Source organism: Cucurbita moschata, unplaced genomic scaffold, assembly GCF_002738365.1.
Source record: "Cucurbita moschata cultivar Rifu unplaced genomic scaffold, Cmos_1.0 Cmo_Scf00049, whole genome shotgun sequence".
In the NCBI taxonomy this organism is placed as follows: Eukaryota; Viridiplantae; Streptophyta; class Magnoliopsida; order Cucurbitales; family Cucurbitaceae; genus Cucurbita; species Cucurbita moschata.
Window position 1 is genome coordinate 1,548,096 of NW_019268565.1, and position 21,017 is coordinate 1,569,112.

Genomic DNA, 21,017 nt, shown 5'->3' on the forward strand with positions numbered 1-21,017 from the left:
CCCCCCCCCCCCCCCCCCCCAATAATATTACCAACCTATTCATTGAAAGAACAAAGGCACATACAAAAACAAAGCTCAAACAAAAGGAGCACATTAACCATACACAAAAGGGCTCAAGTTAAGGATCAAGCCTAACAAGTAATTACAAAAAAAAAAAGACTTCAGAAGTAGAAGCCCAAAGAAAAGAATTAAACCTCGCTAAAGACCAAGCCTCTCACCAAAACCTCTCTAACCCCTCTAAAAATCTCATTATTCCTTTCAAGCTAAATATCCTATAAAACAGCCAAAAACCCAACGTGCCAAAGAAACTGCGCCTTGTCACAACAGTGGGCACAGAGAAGAACCTCCTGCAAAATAGAACAGTCTCCATTACGAGCCAAACAAACCCCAAAAAATCTCCAAGAAGCTATCCCAAATTGAACAAGCAAAATGACAGCTCCCAAGGATATATTGAGACCCCCAGATGCATTTCTTCAAAAAATGCTCTATTGTGATCTCAACATGAAGGGATAGTCTCTAAACACGGTCCAAACTGTTATTTCTCTCAACATTGGTTTGGTTGTTGATTCTCGTAAATGGTGTATTGATCCTTCAGGTATTTTTTTTCTGTAAAAATCTTTAACTCGACATCTGAATTCTTATTCACCTTTGGGCAAAGAGGTTTATGCGGATTTATGGAAATCAAAAAGTCCCAAGAGAGTTAGCATTTCATTGGTGATTATGCTCAAAGGAAGTCTTAATACTTCAGAAGTTCTTCAAAGAAAGTTACCATCTAATTGCATTTTTCCCTCCATTTGCTCATTATGTATTGCTGTTGATGTATTGATTCTCGTAAATGGTGTATTGATCCTCCATTTGCTCATTGTGTATTGCTGCTGGGGACTCCATGAAACATATTTTCTTTGATTGTCCCTATTCTTGAGCCAACCTTCTTTTGATGTTTAATCTTTAGTGGATGTTCTCTAACTGTTTCAAGGCCAATGTTCTTCCATTCTGGAAGGGCCTGTTTTCCCCTCCAAATACAAATTTTTGTGGATTAATGCAGTTAAAGCTTTATTATATGAGTTTTGGTTGGAGAGGAACCAATGAGTTCTCCAGAAGAAACTATTGTTTTGAATCAACTCGTCTAAAGGCTCCCTCCTAGTGTACTGTATCCAAGCACTTTGTTAGTCTTTTATTGCAAGATATAATTTTCTTGTATCCTCTAAGCAATAGTCTCTTTTTCATTACACCAATGAAAAGTTTTGTTCTTTGTTAAAAAAAAATGTACTATGGACTATTCCAAATAGGAAAAACAGGTGAGGACCGTAGCATACAGACTTCAACTGCAAAAGGATTCGTGCATTCATCCTCAATTCCATTTGTGATACCAAAGGAGGGTGCCATCCTAGCCCCATCGGCAATTTTGAGTGTACACCCAACCATGGACTTCTTCGGGAGAACAAGAGTTGTTAATTTAGTGGCAAGGGAAAATTGAAGAAGAAGCTTCCTGAGGAGTGTGTGATAAGGTCACATTGAGATTTCCTGAATAAGCTTGAGGGAAAATCAAACCCTTGGGCTGAGGGTATTTCGAGGAGTGGAAAGCATCCGTAGTATTTCAGTTTTGTCAGAAGGAAAAATTGTTTAAGTAGAGGCAGAGGAATTGTATGAGAGTTGAGGGATTATATGAGCAAAGAGTATGTAAGAGAGTGATGCAAATGTCGTTGTATATGCTTGTGGAGGTAAGCCCTAAAGGTTAGTAAGTGGGCCCCAGTCTATGATATTCGCTGTAAGAACAGTAGAGAGAGAAGGGGAAGCTTAAAGTAACTAGTGGCTTCCAAGGAGAGAAACAAACCTCTTGAAAGTCTAAACGGTTTTGGCTAAATTACTTCTCCTTGCATCTTAATATACTACAGTGAAATGAGTTCTGTCACAAGTCCATTTAATAATCACTTTAACATCCCCTGAGCATCCTCTCTGAAGAGTGTAAGTCCACCGCTAGCAGATATCGTCCTTTTTCCACTTTCCCTTCGAGCTTCTCCTCAAGGTTTTTAAAACACGTCTGCGAGGGAGAGGTTTCCACACCCTTATAAAGAATGTTTCATTCCCCTCTTTAATTGATGTGAGATCTCACAGTCCACCCCTTTTTGGGGGCCAACGTCCTCGCTGGCACTCCGTCCGGTGTCAACCATTTGTAACAGCCCAAGCCCACCGCTAGCAGATATTGTCCTTCCTGGACTTTCCCTTTGAGTTTCCCCTCAAGGCTTTTAAAACGTGTTTGCTAGGGAGAGGTTTCCACACCATTATAAAGAATGTTTCATTCCCCTCTCCAATCAACGTGGGATCTCACTCAACATGATATAAGACATTGAATAAAGAATAAGAAAAAAAAAATGTATTTACCTGATCATCCTCTCTGATTCTTAGATTCTGTCCAGCAGGATTCAATAAGTCATTGACAACCTGGGATGAAGGAAGCTATTTAGTGCCATTAAAACTACTCAACCTAAGTACAAACCTGATTTTGAACTATTTTACTTTGATTGTTGCATTAGAAATCTAAAAGCTTAGAAAAGTTTGCAAATGAAGTGACAAAAAAACCAAGCATCAGAAACTACAAATAAATAAATGGAAAGGAACATACCTCATTGTAGATTTCTAGGTATGACACCCGAAGAAGAAACTCCCGATTTGGGGTCTGGATGTAGAAAGACATTAAACAAAGCATTTCTTTGAAGATGATGTATTTAAACCATATAGATGATTTCCTTGTAATTACCTCTTGGATGATGCTAAATGCATCCTTCACAGCCAGTGGTATTATTCCTGGCGACCTCTGATCACCCTACAAATGGAGTGAATGGTGTAAGTTCATTGATAATATCATCTAATCCAACTATGTGACTATATAAATCACATTTTTCGTAGTCTAAAAGGAAAGTATGAAGTACATTAGGTCTCATTAAGTTTATAACAGCCTGCCAGCCTCCATCGAATATAGATTCATAAAATTGTACCTCTTAAAATTCAAGTCAAATGAAATACAAATGTATGCCTCTGAAATGTCTCTAGACCATAATCAAGCCATCAAAAGTTCATTCAAGAATGTGTAATATCTTAACTCCAAGTCAAAGTCATCTATTTCCTATTCAAACCTAAGAACTTGTGAATAATGAAATAATGAAATGCATGCGAATAATAATGCTTTTTTTTTTAATAAGAAACCAAGCATTCAGGAAGAGAAAATGAAAGAAAATACAAGTGCGTCCTAAAAGAACAAGCCCACTATTTGATCCCCACATCGGTTGGGGAGGAGAATGAAACATTCTTTATAAGAGTGTGGCGGATAGCGGTGGGCTTGGGCTGTTACACCCACCAACAAAAAAAAGACCCCTAAACTAATTACAAAAACATATCAAAATCCAAAAGAATCATGCTAAATTGATAGTTACAGAAAGGCCGATTAACAAAGCCCAAAGTCAAATCTAATCCCCTCCCAGAGCTATTCACCGAACCTCTCCATCCCTTTAAATTCTGCTATTTCTCTCAAGCCACATGCCCCACATGCAAATAATAATGTATTAATGTATTAAAATGTAAATAACTACCAATTTGTTTTATGTTTAAACATAGTCTACCGAATGTTGTAGGTAAATGATTTTACATTAACCTTGAATGAAACGTGACAAGTAGCTCAATAGTTCCAACTATTAAAAATGGATCAGCTCACATGTAGTCTTAGGAGCAATTAAATGATGATACTTTGAAAGGCACAACAGAAACTTTATACTGCATAACCAAGCCAAAAGTTAATAATCTTCCATAATGTTACAGACTTGAAACCTAATTCTCTATTTGAATTGTAGTATTCTAGAAAAGTTGTTTCCGTTTCGCCTCCATTTAGTATCTTTTGAAAACTCTTAAATTACTTAATTCTTATGTAAATAATTTATTTGGTTATCTAAGTATCAATACCCAATTGCCTCACCTTCATGGTTTCTTTGTTTTCCTTTGACGGTTTTTTTTTACCATTAGACCTTCATTCTTTTAGGAGTGAAACTCTTACGTATTAGTTTGGAATTGCTTTAAATTAAATGATTTTAATTTATAACAAAACAAGTCAACAAAGGAAACAACCAAAGATTGATCCTAGCATAGAAATTATAAGCATCATAGCAATATCAGGGATGAAAATTCGAATTTAAGCAGTTGATATGTGTAGCATGATTGACATTACAATCTAGCACCAGTGACATACTAATACAATACAGCTCCTATTTTCTTTATAACAAACAAAAGAAATAAGGAAAAGATAGTCTTCAAACATCTGTACTATGGTTAGTAATATGGTATGGGTTATTAAGTAAAAAACTCTTCAAAAAGACATGATTCTGTTGCAAGCCTAAAGTAGTCTGCTGTTTTTCTTATTAGATTTTTAGGTACATGTGCCTTTTATAATATAGAAAGACTAACTAAATTTGTAAATACTAGGTAACTATACAGATAAATTATGGAGGCCAACTACTTCCCTTATTTAATGGACTACATAAATATCTCTTAACTTAAGACTAGGAATTAAATAAATATTCCTTAAATCAAGGTCGCTCCCTTCTACGGGTTCCAACCAAATTAGGACTACCTAAAATGAAATTCTCTCTCTTTGCTGATCAAGATTATTGAATTGAGATTATGATTATAAGTTATTGAGACTATCATTTTAATAGGCATTAATTTGTTTCATTGCTGAATTTGTATGTTTCTTCATGCTGAGGTCAGGTCTCCTTTTTTCCTCACCTTCCGTTAAATAAAATGTTCTTGTTCATGCAAAGATACTGATCATAAAGCAATGACGAAGACAATAAGGTTTGAATCTTACATGCATGGTGTGAGTCTTCCCACTGCTCGTCACCCCATATGCAAATATCGTACCTGTGTGTGTGGGGAGGGGTGGAGGAAAAGATGGAACATGATTAGGAAATAACAGCATATCATATTTTTCAAACAGCATATCATGCTCATAACAATGCATAATGCAGAGATAACAATAATGAAAACAGTATTAATCGGCGGTTATAATGTTGAGACAGCTCTTTCTAAAACCAGTTGATGTCACGTGTACTGATCAGGACCGTGCTTATGCATACTAGTCAAGCACAAATATGTACAGCATAAAAATAAACGCAGGTTGTGTTGCAGACATGAGGGAACTCTTTTCCTACCCACTCTTTGTAGATATTGTTAGAATATATGAATTAGTCAATGTGGGTGGGGGGTAGCAAATCAGTTTCTGGTGAGTGGAGAGAATACAGGGCTCTAATTCTGTAGTATTTTTTCATCCCCATTAATGTAGTTGTAAATCCTCATATAGGCTCTATCAAATCCATATCAGCACACTTTTCTGGGCATGTTAGGAGGAAAGAAAATGAACAATCATATAGAATTGGTGAGGCAATGTCAAGGAGCCATGGCAAAGGAGGTTCAAAAAATTCCCAAAAATGAGAAGCCTGTTAGCATTAGAACAGCAAAAGAAAAATAAATAAATAAACAGAGCAAAAAAAACGATACTCGACTTCCCTTTCGACACTAGTGACAGCTGAACTTATGGTTGTAGCTTTAAGGGATCAGGGATCGACTAATATAATGTTATACATTTCTTTTTTCTTCTACTCCTAGTCTACTGTTTCCTTCATCACAATGTATCCTTCTTGCTTTTCATGTTTAAAACAAAGCAAGATGAGGACAACTATTGTAACTCGAAGAAAACTAAATAAATAAATTAATTAATTATCAAGATATAACTCGAACCATTCACACGAACTTAACGTCAACGCAAAATATCACCAAACCAAATATCAGTAATGCTTACCATTAACGCCCTCCATAGCACCACTAACAATATGTTGTGCAGCAATATCATAGACATGACGAGTAGTTGTTGTAGGACCAAAAACTCGATCTAAAAGCATGAAGAGAACATATTTGAAGTGAGAAAACGCTACTTTTGGAGGCGTGACGAAACAAGATACAAAAATTTAGAGAAACAAAAAGAGTGAAAATGAATCTAAAACCTTAATACAATATGCAATGGCATATAAACATGAAGTACACATACCAGTAACACTTGAAAAAACTATAGATTTTTAACATGCAATTTTGATAATTTAATAGCACGATCAGGAGGATAATCATATTAGATAAAGGAAGTTCGCCTATGCATTTTTCTCCATTGATAGGGATATGATTCATACATGTCGTTCGCCCATGCATCTTTTAATCCAAGGGGCGAGCGAACTAATAAGTTATTATTGCAATTTTAATCCAAGTACAAATATCTTACATCAAATACACTTAAGAAAATTACCATAAGCATATGCTGTAGTCGGATTATGCTCATTCCTTACAATTGTTTCACCATCTGCATACCATGCAATATCCTCTCCTTGACGAATCTCCCGTGGACTTCTCAAAGCAAAACCGTCGCGTTCATTAGAAATTGGGCAGAAAACCTACTCATCAAAGCTATAGATAAATTTGCCAAAATGAAATGCACCTGAGCGGACGAAATCGAACCGTGACTGTGACATTTTCTTTGGATCTTTCCACATCTAAGTGCAAATTGTCTGAGTAAAAATACTGTGGCTTACTTCGAGCTGAAGAAGATGCAGGAGAGCTCTGCCCATCAATAGAGGTTTCCAGATACTGTTTCGATGATGAGGTAGTAGAAGATGATGGCGATTTCGCAACCTTTGTAGTAACAGAACCCAAGTTTTTGGACTTTGGACCTTGTCTGGACGCCATTACCACTTCATATGGATCCTAAAAAGTTTATGGAGAAGAACATCAAATATCTTTTAGGAACAATTTTGGTATATCAATTTCCTAAGAATTTGTTGAGGATTGTTGGGAGGGTGTCCCTTGGCTAATTTAGTGGAAGATCATGGGTTTATAAGTGAGGAATACTATCTCTATTGGTATGAGGCCTTTTGGGGAAGCCCAAAGCAAAGCCATGAGAGCTTATGCTCAAAGTGGATAATATCATATCATTGTGGAGATTCGTGATTCATAACATGGTATCAGAGTCATGCCCTTAACTTAGCCATGTTAATAGAATCCTCAGGTGTCGCACAAAGAAATTGCTAGCCTCGAAGGTGTAGTCAAAAGTAACTCATGTGTCGAACCAGGGGTGTACTTTGTTTGAGGGCTCCAAAGAAAGGAGTCAAGCCTCGATTAAGGGGAGGTTGTTCGAAGGCTACGTAGATCTCAAGGAGGCTCTATGGTATACTTTGTTCGAGGGGAGGATTGTTGAGGATTGTTGGGAGGGAGTCCCATATTGGCTAATTTAGTGGAAGATCATGGGTTTATAAGTGAGGAATACTATCTCCATTGGTATGAAGCCCCGTTTGGGAAGCCCAAAGCAAAGCCATGAGAGATTATACTCAAAGTAGACAATATCATACCATTGTGAAGATCCGTGATTCCTAACAGAATTGTCATTCCTTAAACATGGGGTCGGATTGAGAGAACCTAGAAAAAGGTCATTAGTAAGAAAACGTATCATAAAATTCCTAATTCAAGGCCATCCTCCAGCACGTTGATTACTAGGATAAGCAATGTACTCAATAAAGAATCTGTAATACCCCATTTTTTTATTACTAGAAACTTCGACGAATATTTACATATATGGGTTCTCATTGCAAAGCCAAATTTCACGCTTGCCAAACTTCAAAACCTCACCAGCAAGTCAAAAATTCCTCAAACATTAGAGCAAAGAGAATAAGAAAACAACTAAAACGCCACATTCAAAGTCGAATTCAAGAACTTCCTCCTAAAACTCAAGCAGCCCAACACTGATTTCCCCTTTCGCCGCCCACCCATCCCCGCTAAACCAAACGAGATAAGATTGAAGAAAGTAAATCACCTGGAACGAAGCTAAATCAAACAAGCATTGCAAACCAAATCCAGATTTTCAAGCAAAAATGACGAAATTCAGCAAGGGGGAGCTCTTCGAACAGAGGAAAACGCAGATCTAAGAGCGAGGAAGTGCAAGTAAATTAATCAACCAATAAATCATAATCAAAATCATCATTATAGTGAAATAGAGATCAGAGAATCATACTATAATTTGTTAATTCCAATTCCTCTACTTGTAGCTTTCCTTACATGCCTCGGAAGCGATGCCGTTCATCAAAGGCCTACAGCATTTATAATCCAAGTTTTAGAGAGAGAAAGGCAGCTCACAAACTTGCAATTTCAAGCATGGATATAGAAAAGAGGGAGAAAGAAATGAATGGAAAAGTGAAAAGGGTGTGATTGAAGTCAATGTCTATTACTACAAAAAGAAATTGTTGCCTACTTTTAAAGAGAGAAAGTGATTGTTCTCACTACTCATTTTTTATTGCAAACTTTACATATTATATATATTATAATTAAAAAATTATATGATATTGTTAGCTCCATCAAAAAATTGTTTCTTGGACAAATACGTTATTAAAGGTGTTCAAATCAACCAATCACTCATCCTACCTAATTCAATAATTTTTTAAAAACTTGAACATTCGGTTCGTTTAGCAAATTTAAACTTTTTTGGTCAGGCAACCCGAAAATCTGGTTCACAGTAAAATCCAAGCTAGCTCGTTTTGACCTAAGGATATTTGACTTTTGACTTTTGACTTTCGATTTTTTTTTTCTTTTTTTTTTTTTGGTAGTATGGCATGTATTGTGAATAAATAATTTTTTTTTTAAATAATTAAAAAAATGTGAGAACCCACATCAATTGGATAGATGAACAAATGTCGTTGGGCTTTGAAGGGAGGTAGATTGTAAGATGTCACATTCAAGAGAAGAACGAAGCATTATTTATAAGGGTGTGGAAACCTCTAACTAGCATAAGTTTTTTAAAAGTTTGAGGGGAAGCCCAAAGAGAACAGCTCGGGCTGTTACAATAACCCGACGATCCAACCAAATCCAACCCAAAAATAAATGTTTGATTATTTACGATGGTGTGAAAACCTCTCCCTAGCATAAACGTTCCTTGAGGTAAAAAAAATAAAAATAAAAATTAATAATAATAATCTGCTCATGATGGGCTTGGGCAGTTACAATAACCGAACGACCCAAATCCAACCTAAAAATGAAGGTCTCAATTAGGTTATAAACTCTATTCAATCATTCGAGTCATGGACTCAAAATTTTGAGTTGGTCCAAACAACGTTTATAGTTATATAAAAAAAAAATTAATTCTAAAAATACAAGGAAGAAACTAAAATAAATTTCAATGGATTAAAAGTAACATTATTTATATATATTGGGTGACTTCGTGAGTGAGACCTCACATGGGTTGGAGAGGGGTACGAACCGTTCTTTATAAGGGTGTGGAAACCTCTCCCTAGTAAACGTGTTTTTAAACGTTGAGGGGAAACTCGAAAGAGAAAGTCCAAAGAGGACAATATCTACTAACTGTGGGTTTGGGTTGTTATAATTGGTATTAGAGCCAGACACCGGAGGATGTGCTAAAGAGGGGACTAAGCCCCAAAAGGGAGTGGACACTAGGCGATGTGCCAGCAAGGACGCTGGGCCCTGAAGGAAGGTGGATTATAGGTCCCACATCGATTGGAGAGAGGAACAAGTGTCAGCGATGATGTTGGGCCTTGAAGTGGGTAGATTGTGAGATCCCACATTGGTCAGAGAGGAGAACAAATATAAGGGCATAGAAACTTCTCCCTAACAAACGTGTTTTAAAGCCTTGAGTGGAAGTCCAGAAGGGATTGTGAGATCCCGCATCGTTAGGTTTGTTACATTGAGAATTTTCTAGAATGCATGTGAGAGGACAATATCTGCTAGCGATAGACTCGAGTTGTTACATTGAGAATTTTCCTTAGTATGCATGTGAGAGAACAACATCTGTTAGCAGTAGGCTTGAGTTGGTACACTGAGACTATGCATGTGAGAGAACAATATCTGTTAGCAGTGGGCTTGAGTTGTTACGTTAAAAAAGTAAGTAACATGTTAAAAGAACATGTATTGGTCGGTGGGAATGACTTTCACTCTTAGAAACAAAAAGTAAGTAACACGACTATGTCGTAAAGGAATGTTAGTGCACATAGGTGCTGAATCTAAACTTAAAGAATCGTGGACATGACACGAACATTGTGGGAAATCATTAATATATCGATGTAACCAAATTTCAAATTATGAATAATGGGGCAAGAGATTATGTCACCGAAGAATTGGCGTGCTCACTGAGCGATGATTGATTCAGTCCCTACCTCTGAAACTAGAAGAAAGGCAATATTGAGTTGAAGATGATTGTCGAGATTTGGTAGACTAGAGGTGCTTTATAAAGTATAGTATAGGGCTAAACTATGCACTAACACGCGTGAAGAATGATTCTTTCTATGTGTGAAAAAAAAAACAAGAAAACAAAAATTTATTAAACAAAAGGAATTATACACGTGCATCTCAAATAACTTTTTGTCATTTATTATTCCAATAAATAAAATGCTATTTTAAAATTTTAAATTAAAATATATATCTTAAAAATTTCATGACTCAAAATAATAAAACGCTGAGAAAGGCGGCTAGAGCTTAGCACAAGACTCTAGTCTATCTGTATCTCATAGAGTCACGCTCGAGCTCTTTTTACCCGGTGCTTACTGGGCCTGAACATCCATTCATTCTTATCTTGGAATAAAAAATTCATATTTTTTAGTTTAAGTGGTATAGGTGTGGAAATAACTAGTCCCGTGCACAACCAACTAAGATAAATATGCAAGCTAGCTATAAAAAGGCTCCTCACTACTAGAGTTAGTCGGTGGACCTCTAAAGCTACGCTATAGTAACATCATAAATCTGAGAGGAGCGATCCCTTCTCTAAACTAACTAAGATACATTTATGGGTTACTTATAATAACTTATCGCTACTAGAGGTTAGTTAGTGACCCTCTAGTCTACTAGAGGTTAGTTAGTGACCCGCTACTAGAGGTTAGTTAAAAAAAATTACCGAGGTCACTGACAAGGTCACAAAAATTTCGACGACCGTTGGAGTTTTCAGGTCGCACAACCATGATCTCAGTAGATCGTCTCCTGACGTTCCCTCCCTCTTCCAGCCTTTAGCCAATGTCTCGAACGCTAGCACAGAGGAAGAAAAGAGTAGAAAAATCGAGAAAGAGAGAGTTCATAGTTTTTCCGGTGAGAACCTGTGCCTCCAATGAACCCATGACCATACTTGATGTCCTACATTTCAGTAAACCCTCAGACCTCATCTGTAAGGACAGAAACTACGAAATGAAGAGAGAAAAGGATGGAAGATGAACGGTTTTGTCTCGTCAAACATAAACGTCGGCAAAATAGAGACCTTGGATCTAGCAAACACGCAGAGGATTAAGTACATATCATGATATAGCGGTTCGTATGTAGTTAGGGTATAGATCACTTCAATGAAATTTAAAGACATAAAAATAGCGTGTTCTTTTTCTTTACATATCGTGAAACTCTAATCAAATCTTAAAATTATACTTAGAATCAATACTAATCAAAACAAGTCTAAAATACATAGAAAATTGAATTGAATCAATCAAGTTGGATTGAACCGATCGAACTAGACTTTGAAACGAAACAACAAGCAAACGCAACAAAAAGTCGAGAAAGGTTGCACAAATGCAAAGTTAGCAACGATACCTAAAGGCTTCAAATGTCTAGCTTGAGATGTGGTGGTAACCCATTGAACACCTACTAACCCAAGAGACGAGGGAGAGAAAGCGTAATAGAGAACTAAGAAAGGAGGAAGATGAAGAGGTTTTACTAACGAGATTTGAAATCGACAAAGAGACACGCGGACTATAAAATCGAAGGTGATCGTTAATGAAATTAATTTCATATGAGGGCAAAAACGAGCTGTGATTGTGAATTACACTAAAATCATAGCATAGTCAAGTTTGGAGTACATTTTAAGGACGACTGATACAATAAGTCGAACAACATCTATCAAAGAAACGAGAAAAAATTTAGGTGAAGTTGGTCTCAAGCACGTGAAGGTTGAAGGGTTTTTGATGAATGACAGACAAACAAAGCTTTGGTTGTGCCTAATGGGAGTTTGTTTGACACTGAATAAGAGTCTTGAATGTCAAGAGAATAAAGAGCTCGTTAGGTGCTATTAGTAGTCACTTATGGAGATATAGGGAGACTGAAATGTTACTTATGGTGAGTGACGACTCCTCGATATCTGTTAGACTTCTCTAGAACCCAAGATAGATGAGGATTCTTTGACTTATGCACAAGAAGCACGATGACTAGATGGACCATGGAGAGTAGGAAATCAGAGGCTAAGTTCACCTTGAAACGTGAATATACCCTGTGATGTCCCATATTGGTTGGGGAGAAGAACAGACTATTATTTATAAGGGTGTGGAAATCTTCCCCTAGCAGACGCGTTTTAAAGCCTTGAAGAGAAGCCCGAAATGGAAAGCCTAAAGAGGACAATATCTGCTAACAGTGAATCTGGGTCGTTACAAATGGTATCAAAGCCAGACACTAGACGATGTGTCAGCCTTCTCGTTGTTCCCCGAAGGGGGTAGACATGAGGTGGTGTGCCAGTAAGGACGCTGGGCCCCAAAGGGTGTGGATTTGGGGGCGGTCTGACATTCCTTGGAGGAAGGAAAGAGTGCTAGCCTCAAAGGGGGTGGATTTAGGGGCAGTCCCACATTGATTGGAGGAAGGAAAGAGAGCTAGCGAGAACACTGGGCCTCGAAGGGGGGTGGATTGTGATGTCCCACATTGATTGGAGAGGAGAACAAACCACTATTTATAAGGGTGTGGAAACCTTCCCCTAGCAGGCAACTTTTAAAGTCTTTAGGGGAAGCTCGAAAGGGAAGCCCAAAAAGACAATATCTGCTACTCGGGCAAGATCAAAGAGGACAATATCTTCTAACGGTGGATCTGGGTCATTACATACCCTAATGGATAACTTACACTCTTAGGAGTAAGCAGGGTATTTGAACCCTAAGAACCTAAGAGGGCTAGGTTAGAACTCTGCCCATGAAATTGGCTAACTTTAGAATTCTGATTGAGTCTATTGTTTAAGAAACATTGAATATGAGAAGTTTGTGATGAGAGTTTACAAGTCAGTTGCGTACAAAACATTTCTATACTAATTATTGCATTTTATTATTGAGAAATGGATCGTAGACCACTATTCGATGGTGGGAGCATATAGAGTCGTGTGTCGCAATTGCACTCTTGTAGTAGCGAGACTGCAATTGTATGACACTTATTAACCTAGCGAACAAGTGAGTCGTATAGAAAGTCAAACTTTGCAAACAACCTTAGTGTATGATCGAGCCTCTGTCACGTTTGAAAGAAATATTTTAGAAAACGTGAGTAAGGAAATGCATTGAAAACAATTTGAAAAAAATCAATGTTATAAGCCAAAAGAGAATAAGCAACAACAACTTCAATAGCATATAACACGTGTAGGAAGATTGACAACTAATCACATCCCCTTATAGTACATCTTGGGACATTTTAGCCCTGACGAGTGTAACATGATTTTGGTGACCGATCATGCATCATATGCCCATGGACAACACGTCCTAGACAAACATAACCAGGATATTCAACATGCGGCCACATGCAACACGCATTGAACAAGTATGACTAACACGTACGGTTGTAGGAGGGACCCCTAGATCGAGTTGTTCTTTACTTGTATTATTTTACTGTCGTCTTCTCGAAACTCATGTCATTTTGTAAACTATTTTAATGTTGACTCAACCGACACTTTTTTTTTTTTACGATGATTTTACTATTTATTATTTGAAAATCACTTTCGAGTATTCCTCATTGTATAAAAAGTGAAAAAAAAAAATTATTGTCTTTTTTACCCTTGAGTTCACCCGGTGTCTATCATTAAAAGTTTTAAGGATCGTTACATGAATCTTAACCGCACCCTTACATGTTATCAAATTCAAAAAATATAAATCATCATATAGTGTCCGCTACTGTTAAGAATGAGAAATAGAAATAGAAATAAAATTGGAAAGGTGTGTATTCTCATTGATATTGATATCCGATACAAGCTAGCAACTCATACGTACAAATGAGGAAAATATAAAATAATTAAATACTGAGAATAAAATATAAAATATATTGTAAATCAAATCATAAAGGAAAGAATATTAAGATATAATATGTACGATATATTCCTTAAATAATATATCTCAACAGCTACATATCTTCATTAGTTGGAGAGGGAAACAAGTTATTTTTTATAGAGGCATGGAAACCTCTACCTAATAGACGCGTTTTAAAATTGTGAGACTGACGACGATATATAACGAGCCAAAACGGCCAATATCTGCTAGCAGTGGACTTGAGTCTATTACAAATGGTTTTAGAGTCGATACCGGACTGTGTGTTAGTGAGGACACTAACTCTTAAGAGGGAGTGGATTAAAAAAAAGTCTTTTAAATCTTTATTTTTGCTTTTAGAGCATTTCTTTAATAAATGTGATATTTCCCGCTAAGCTTTTGATAAACTTTACTTTTCAGCTAGCCCGACACTATCCGACACTAACTTTTTGATATACTTCTTGATGGAAGTATCCATCGTCCCGTTGATAACGGTGGGCTCACATAATCAATCGGACTAGTTGCTCAATCATTCCATGTCATTTTAGCAACAACAAAAGTTGTAAAGAAGACAGCAACAATACTACTCGAATAGGACGGTTTTAACATTTTTCATACGTAAATATCATAGTCAAATTTTTTTATATGAATTAATATCTAGGAATATTATTTTTGAAATTGAATATTTAACAAAACTATAATTTTAAATTTTAAGAGAGTTGAGTTATTTTATTATTATTATTATTTGGTGGTTATGGGGTATTTTCGTTATAAAACTCTCTTTAAATGATTATTTATTTCTAACTACAAAATAAATAAATAAATAAATAAATAAATAAATAGCAGCCCATGTGGTTTCCATTAAAGCATTGGTTTAAAGCATTGATAGGCTAACTAACATTTATGGTCATCTTATCTAAGCTTGCCTTTTCATCAACAAATTCCCTACAAATTCATTGTTAGGGTTAGGGGTAAGAATCCCGCTTTGAATTGTATTCAAACACGAGAGACTTTTTCGAAAGAAAATCGATCATGCGATACAAATTTTAGTGAGAGACGGGTTAGAGAGAACCATATAAGTCGGTGTATACATGTGAGATCTCACATGGGTTGGAGAGGGAAATGAAATATTTTTTTATAAGAGTGTGGAAACCTGTCAGTAAAGAGTTTAAAAACGAGGAGAACCCTGAAGGAAAAGTCCAAATAGGAGAATATCTGCTAGCTGTGGACTTGGACGGTTACAATAGAAGTTGAGTTGGGTTTGATTGGGGAAATCATCTGGACCAACCCGAAATTTGGGTTGGTTGGGTTGGTGACCTGAGCAACTAAAATAGAATTCACAACCCAACCTAATACAACCCTCGGAGTTGGACTTGATTGGATCATCAAGTTGTTTTTTTTTTAATTATTATTATTATTTAAAAAAATATACTTATCTACTGTATTGTTATATTAATAACTAAAATTTAATAAAACTCAAATATTAAACATTCACTTCAGTACCAAATATTAAATATTCTAAAATCTTTATAATAATTTTAAAAATAGGTGGAGTTGAATTAGGTTGTAACCCTATTTTCGAGTTGGTCGGCTTGATTTAAAAAAATGTCAACCTACAAACCGACCTAAATTTTCTATTTTAAAAAATTTTAATCCAGTCCAAACCGAATAAATAAAATCTAACCCAACCCAACTATGGCATTTAACACATGAATCAATACATCATCATACTTGATCTTTATGAAAACTCAACACTCATATTTAATACTCACCAAGCTAATTGAGATTGATTCCTCTGATATACGTCAAATTTGGACCATTTTTATCTAGGTATTCAACGTTGACTATGATGTTCAACGTTCAGCCCTTGACATATTCAAGACCTCGAACTGTGAGTTTACCCTTGATCATGGCAACCCGAAGAATTCCGGCGACTCACCAGAATTCTCGGGCAACCTCTCCCAAAGACATGTTTGTTCCACTCTCATTAAGTCCAACTATCTCGTTATGCCCACCAAAAACACAAAACATAGAAACATCGAAAACAAGAGGGAAGAAAAGAGAGAGGGAGACAAATGGTCGCAAAACCCCATGACACCGTCGTATAGTGTAGATAACGCCATGGAAGAAAGGACTAACGAGCCAGGGAACACCTTGATGCACACGAGTGATTACTACCAAATGGTGTCGTAGCTTTGCTAGCCAAGAGGATAAATTAATTGCTAATACAACTCTTTGTGCGCAGGTCCGAACCTTGTAGGTACAGAGGGAGATGAAGGGATATCAAAATAAGAATGAATGACGGTAGCGATTCTAGGGTATAACAAGTTTTCTTGAGTTCTAACATTTGAGTTTTCTCCAATCTTGAGTTTAATAACAAGTTTTATCTTCTTCCTTGGAATGAAATCATCTTAATTTGGAGGTTTTAACATTTGGGTCTAGGGATTTGCATATTCGTAAAGGTTCTTAGATCCAATTAGCTAGAGTTTTCATATCAAGTACGGTTGAAAAACACTTAAAAGAATTAAAGAATTAAAAGAATGAAGCGTTACAAGTCTTAGTATCTAAGACTCACCTTCTATTTAAGTGTAGGCTAAATTAATAAAAATACTTTTAAACTTTGCACTTTATAATTTATCTAAAAAATACATCTAAACTTTCAAAAGTGTAATACCTTTAAATTATTAAAAAAAAATCTCAAAAACATATTTATCATTAGATTTAAATAGAAACCGTTTATATTTTGTTTCGACAATACCCTGAACTTTTAACAGTGTTTCATGATTATTAATTCACATACCGTTAATTTTTAATATTGTCACAAATACTCTTAAACTTTTAATATTGCCACAAATACTCTTAAACTTCAAAATTTCATTAATATTTTATTTCAACAATAACCTGGAATAGTATTTCATAAATACCCTTAAACTATAAAAAAGATCCATTAATACCTCTCAATTTAAAAAAAAATAATAAAAATAAAAAATAATTTTAACGTTAGACCCCACTCATTCTTTTAACAATTTTATTACACACATTATTATAATAGATAATTAATTTTTGTTAACTATTTTATTTTTTATTAAGTCAAATTATTTAAAATTTAATTTAACTTTCAGAAACAATATACAAAGTAAATAATTATATATTAGTGTAAATTATTTTAAATAAGCTTATAAATCTTCTATAATTATATTAATAGAACAAAACAAAAGAATTTATCATTACAATAGAATATTTAATTAATTTTAATTAATTGTAGTTTATTATCATTACTTACAAATTTAATCTATCCATTCCTAAGTATGAAAAAATATGATATCTCAACTTCTAATGGGAAGTGATACCATATCGTCGCCGACCCACAAAATGTTAGGATTTAATGCGAAGCCATGCTATTGCCATCAAGCTTCTTAAACTCACAATAGTATCAAGAACAGATATCTAAATGCAAGTGAAGTCTTGCAGAGATGCCTTCACACTAAATTAAACTAGGTCAAAATTCAAAGTATGATTCCATAATGATCCTTCCAAATTTAGTCAAGTTTCACATCAAAACATCATCATCTAAACATTGCGTCCAGTAAAGTAAAAGAAAACTATCGATCCATCAAGTCGAGAAAGAAACGAAACCTTACCCCTCTAGCTAGCTGATTTGAGGAACTGCAAAAAAATAAAAAAGAGATCAGAAACAACGCTACATAAACTAAGCAGTAAAACATTTAGAAGTGAAGGCGTCTGGTTTTATAAGTTTAGACAAACACTCCTACAGATACGGATATTAATTAGATTCACAATCACGACACACGAAGGTTCTACGACAGAATCGGTATAGGAAATGAAACCCCATTCATGGATGAACACTGGTCAAATAATAACAATTTGTGGTGTCTTGATTCACGACGTTGAAAAATCCATTTTAAGAAAACGACATGGCAGAATGATTTTCGTTTGTCGATAATCGAGAAATGAAGTTTACCCTGAACTTATCAACTAAACATGAACTGTGTTGTAAAAACAAAACAATAAAAGGAAAATATAGATAGATCCAAGTCAACTACGAATCCAATCTGGCTTCCATCAGTTCATATGAAATACAACGGAGTACTACAGGACGCAGAGGTTGCTAGAACCAGGGCTAGAAAAGTATAACCAGACAAGAGAAAGATATCCAATCTATAACAGGTATGGACTGGATTATGTGAATTGTCAAGAAATGAACTTAGAAAAAAGAATTATATGAAATTGGTCCAAAAGTAAAACTAAAAATTCCATCGTGAGGACAAGACATAAAGCTAGAGCCAAAGATATTAAGGTAAAATAAAAAATCTGTGTAACAGATTAGAATTTTAGAAAACATAAATCGAATCTTCGGAACACGAAACAGCACAGTATTGCAGCCCTATAAAACGCACTGCACTATTGGAAGAATACATAAAGACATCTCAAGAACATCTGATTGCCATCATGCTCCAAATTAGAGATTGAAGAGACAAAAGAATCCATGAATATTCTGAAATAAACACACATAAGATATAACAACACCCAAGAACAGACAAACAAAAACAAATATTGAGAAAAACATATCACAAATGATACAATGATCACAGGACTACATCACAAATCCCATTAAGTAAAGCAAACAAAAATTGAATATTGGAATGCAATATCAAGCATACTGTTGTTTTATCACATTAAGATAAACAGCATGGATGGTTTTTCCCTTTCTACATCAAAAAGAGTGGTGGAGGGGAGTGTACCTCATATGTTGCTGGGGTACATAAATACCCTAATTTTATCACCCTGCAAAATTGTCCAGAAATTCAATCAGAAAACCTATCCCAATATACCATCATTGAACAAATATGAAGAAACAGCTACTCATTCCACATTACCATGGATTTTGGGGGCAAGTTTGACTTAAACTTAGCTCGAACAATGCCACTGTTACCATGAGGTCTGGATACCTTGCCCCAAATGCACCGATAGTGAGTTCCATTTTGCTTCACTTTGGCCTTGTAAATATATGCCAACCGTTTTCCAGCATACCATGCAACCTCTTCCTTGGTATTCACACCTTCAATCTGAATCAGTGATGTTCTTGGATACTGGTTTGACTTGGACCTAAATACCAATTCCAAGTTCTTAGCTCCCACACAAACAATAGCATCCCTCACTAACTAATCACTAAACCTAACGCATATTTCAAATCCAGTTTCATCAATTTTCTGGCATCAAACTACACTTAAAAAGTACTCATCACGAAAAAAAAAAACAGTCCAATAATCGATAATCGAAGCGAAACCAATTACCTTTTGTACCCAAGGACTGTTCCTCTGACGTAGAGTCTGAAACAAACACAATACATTAGCAAAGCGGTAAAAAAAACAAAGAAATTCAAGTAATCAAATCGGGTTGATCTAGGGTTCGGAGAGAGACCTGATTCTTTCTCCCTGACTTCCCTTCACCATGGCTGCCGCAGGTTAGGATTCTGTAAAATGACTCGTTCAAGACTCGCGAAGAACTAAGATCGGTAACCAAATGTAAATGCTATTGGTAAGAAAAAAAATGGAAATCTTTGAGGAATAATCACCTTAGATTTGCAGGTTGAAGAGAGGAAGATGGAGCAGCGGTTCAGAGAAGAAGGTGACCACTTGAAGAAGACGGAACTTTTTATAACGGGGATTTGAGGGTCAAAATCATTTAAGAAATTTCTAGGGTTTCCCTTTTAGCGCAATAGATAGATTAAGTCTAAATTAATAAAAATTTAAAAATTTAAAAATTAAAAAAAAAAAAAAAAAAAACCTTCAAAATGTTTCGTAATATTTTTATTTTTTTAAAAATTCAAAATTTCATTATTACCTTTCAATTTTTTTAAAAAAAGTTACAAAATATTAACTTTTATAATTTTATTTTAAAAGTTGTTATTGTCTCTTGTCACTCCAAAAAACGAGATTGTTACCAATGCAGAACGATGAGTATCGAGATAGATAGCCCAGTCAGCATCTGAATAAGCCACTCGCACACTAGGAACAATGTATGAACGAAAGGTAAGACTAAAGTAGATTGTTCCCTTGACATAGCGAAGAATACACTTGACAGTAAGGACATATAGGGCGTGTAATGGTCAAGTAATGAAGGGCACCAATAAGAGATCGATAGAGAGTAGGATCAGGGAAAGGAGAACCATCAACCGTCCGGTGTTGAAGAACAACTATCGGGTGTGTACTAGTTTGCAGCATGAGTAAGAATATCTCGAGCATATTTTAATTGACTAAGACATACATGGATGAAAATTGTTTGCCAATATATGGATTAAAACATGTTGGTAGTGCAGATATGATTCACGTGACAGAAAATCTTAATGATTTGTCAATACATTTTGTCAACACATGATATCTCAAAAATGGATCTAGCAAAAAGCTTGAGAATCGAAGACTCGAATGTCAACAATGAGGTAAGTAGCCATCTTAGTTTTTTCTTAACAAATACTTGTAGGAAATGCTTGGAATACAATATGAACCTTAAGTTACGTATGATTTAAAGGAATATAGAAGAAATGACCCAAGGACAATGAGTTAGGCCATAAACCAAACGTTTTACTTAGGAATCAAGTAACGTAAGTAACGTTAAAGTAATCTACGGAATGAATTCCGTTATCCGCAAAATTTTAATGCTAGGTAAAATATGATATGTTAAGGTGATATATAAAAATTGGTGGTCATTGGATAGCTAAACTAAGCAACGATGCAAAATAACCAAAATGACCCTACGGTAAACTACCTCGTTCACGACCCAGATGATTTCCAAATATAATGAAACTTTATAAGAGATATTATTTTATAGTCTTTAAAGATCATATAAATTTTCAAAGTCATTGGAGCACGTTTAGACACTAAACCAAGAATTAAA

At 35.5% G+C, this 21,017-nt stretch overlaps 2 protein-coding genes across 7 annotated transcripts in view; both read right to left on the reverse strand.

The window, feature by feature from the left end:
• The window catches only part of LOC111435529 (kinesin-like protein KIN-7K, chloroplastic), a 25,282-nt gene extending 17,003 nt beyond the window's left edge, over nt 1–8,279 (reverse strand). For 2 of the 4 annotated variants that reach the window (XM_023072921.1, XM_023072920.1), the window contains exons 1-10: nt 8,096–8,273; nt 7,898–8,005; nt 7,437–7,503; nt 6,530–6,795; nt 6,341–6,438; nt 5,846–5,935; nt 4,856–4,908; nt 2,759–2,824; nt 2,624–2,677; nt 2,383–2,442 (exon numbers count right to left, since the gene is read on the reverse strand). In XM_023072921.1, coding sequence (XP_022928689.1) covers nt 2,383–2,442; nt 2,624–2,677; nt 2,759–2,824; nt 4,856–4,908; nt 5,846–5,935; nt 6,341–6,438; nt 6,530–6,795; nt 7,437–7,439 — 690 coding nt within the window. In that variant the 5' untranslated portion in view covers nt 7,440–7,503; nt 7,898–8,005; nt 8,096–8,273. Of the gene's footprint in view, nt 1–2,382; nt 2,443–2,623; nt 2,678–2,758; nt 2,825–4,855; nt 4,909–5,845; nt 5,936–6,340; nt 6,439–6,529; nt 6,796–7,436; nt 7,504–7,897; nt 8,006–8,095 lie in introns of all 4 variants that reach the window. The other 2 variants (XM_023072922.1, XM_023072923.1) reach the window with 2 other exon arrangements.
• A 9,267-nt stretch (nt 8,280–17,546) lies between these two features.
• Nucleotides 17,547–19,830, reverse strand: LOC111435550 (60S ribosomal protein L35a-1-like). 3 transcript variants are annotated; one of them, XM_023072957.1, is made up of 6 exons: nt 19,699–19,830; nt 19,545–19,618; nt 19,418–19,453; nt 19,001–19,229; nt 18,866–18,908; nt 17,547–17,768 (listed from the first exon to the last, which is right to left on the reverse strand). In XM_023072957.1, exons 2-5 carry the CDS (start codon nt 19,574–19,576, stop codon nt 18,867–18,869), a joined length of 339 nt encoding a protein of 112 aa, XP_022928725.1. In that variant the 5' UTR covers nt 19,577–19,618; nt 19,699–19,830; the 3' UTR covers nt 17,547–17,768; nt 18,866. The 3 variants fall into 3 exon arrangements, with proteins under 3 accessions (XP_022928725.1, XP_022928726.1, XP_022928728.1); XM_023072958.1 differs by having other exon boundaries at nt 19,545–19,596; nt 19,699–19,808; XM_023072960.1 differs by having other exon boundaries at nt 19,545–19,629; nt 19,699–19,801.
• Nucleotides 19,831–21,017: the final 1,187 nt, after the last annotated feature.

Coding starts and splice junctions, on each gene's coding strand:
- LOC111435550 (XM_023072957.1), bottom strand. CDS start 19,576: ATGGTGAAGGGAAGTCAGGGAGAAAGAATCAG. Junction 19,230..19,417: donor ACAGTCCTTGGGTACAAAAG/GTAATTGGTTTC, acceptor ATTGGTATTTAG/GTCCAAGTCAAACCAGTATC. Junction 18,909..19,000: donor ACTTGCCCCCAAAATCCATG/GTAATGTGGAAT, acceptor ACAATTTTGCAG/GGTGATAAAATTAGGGTATT.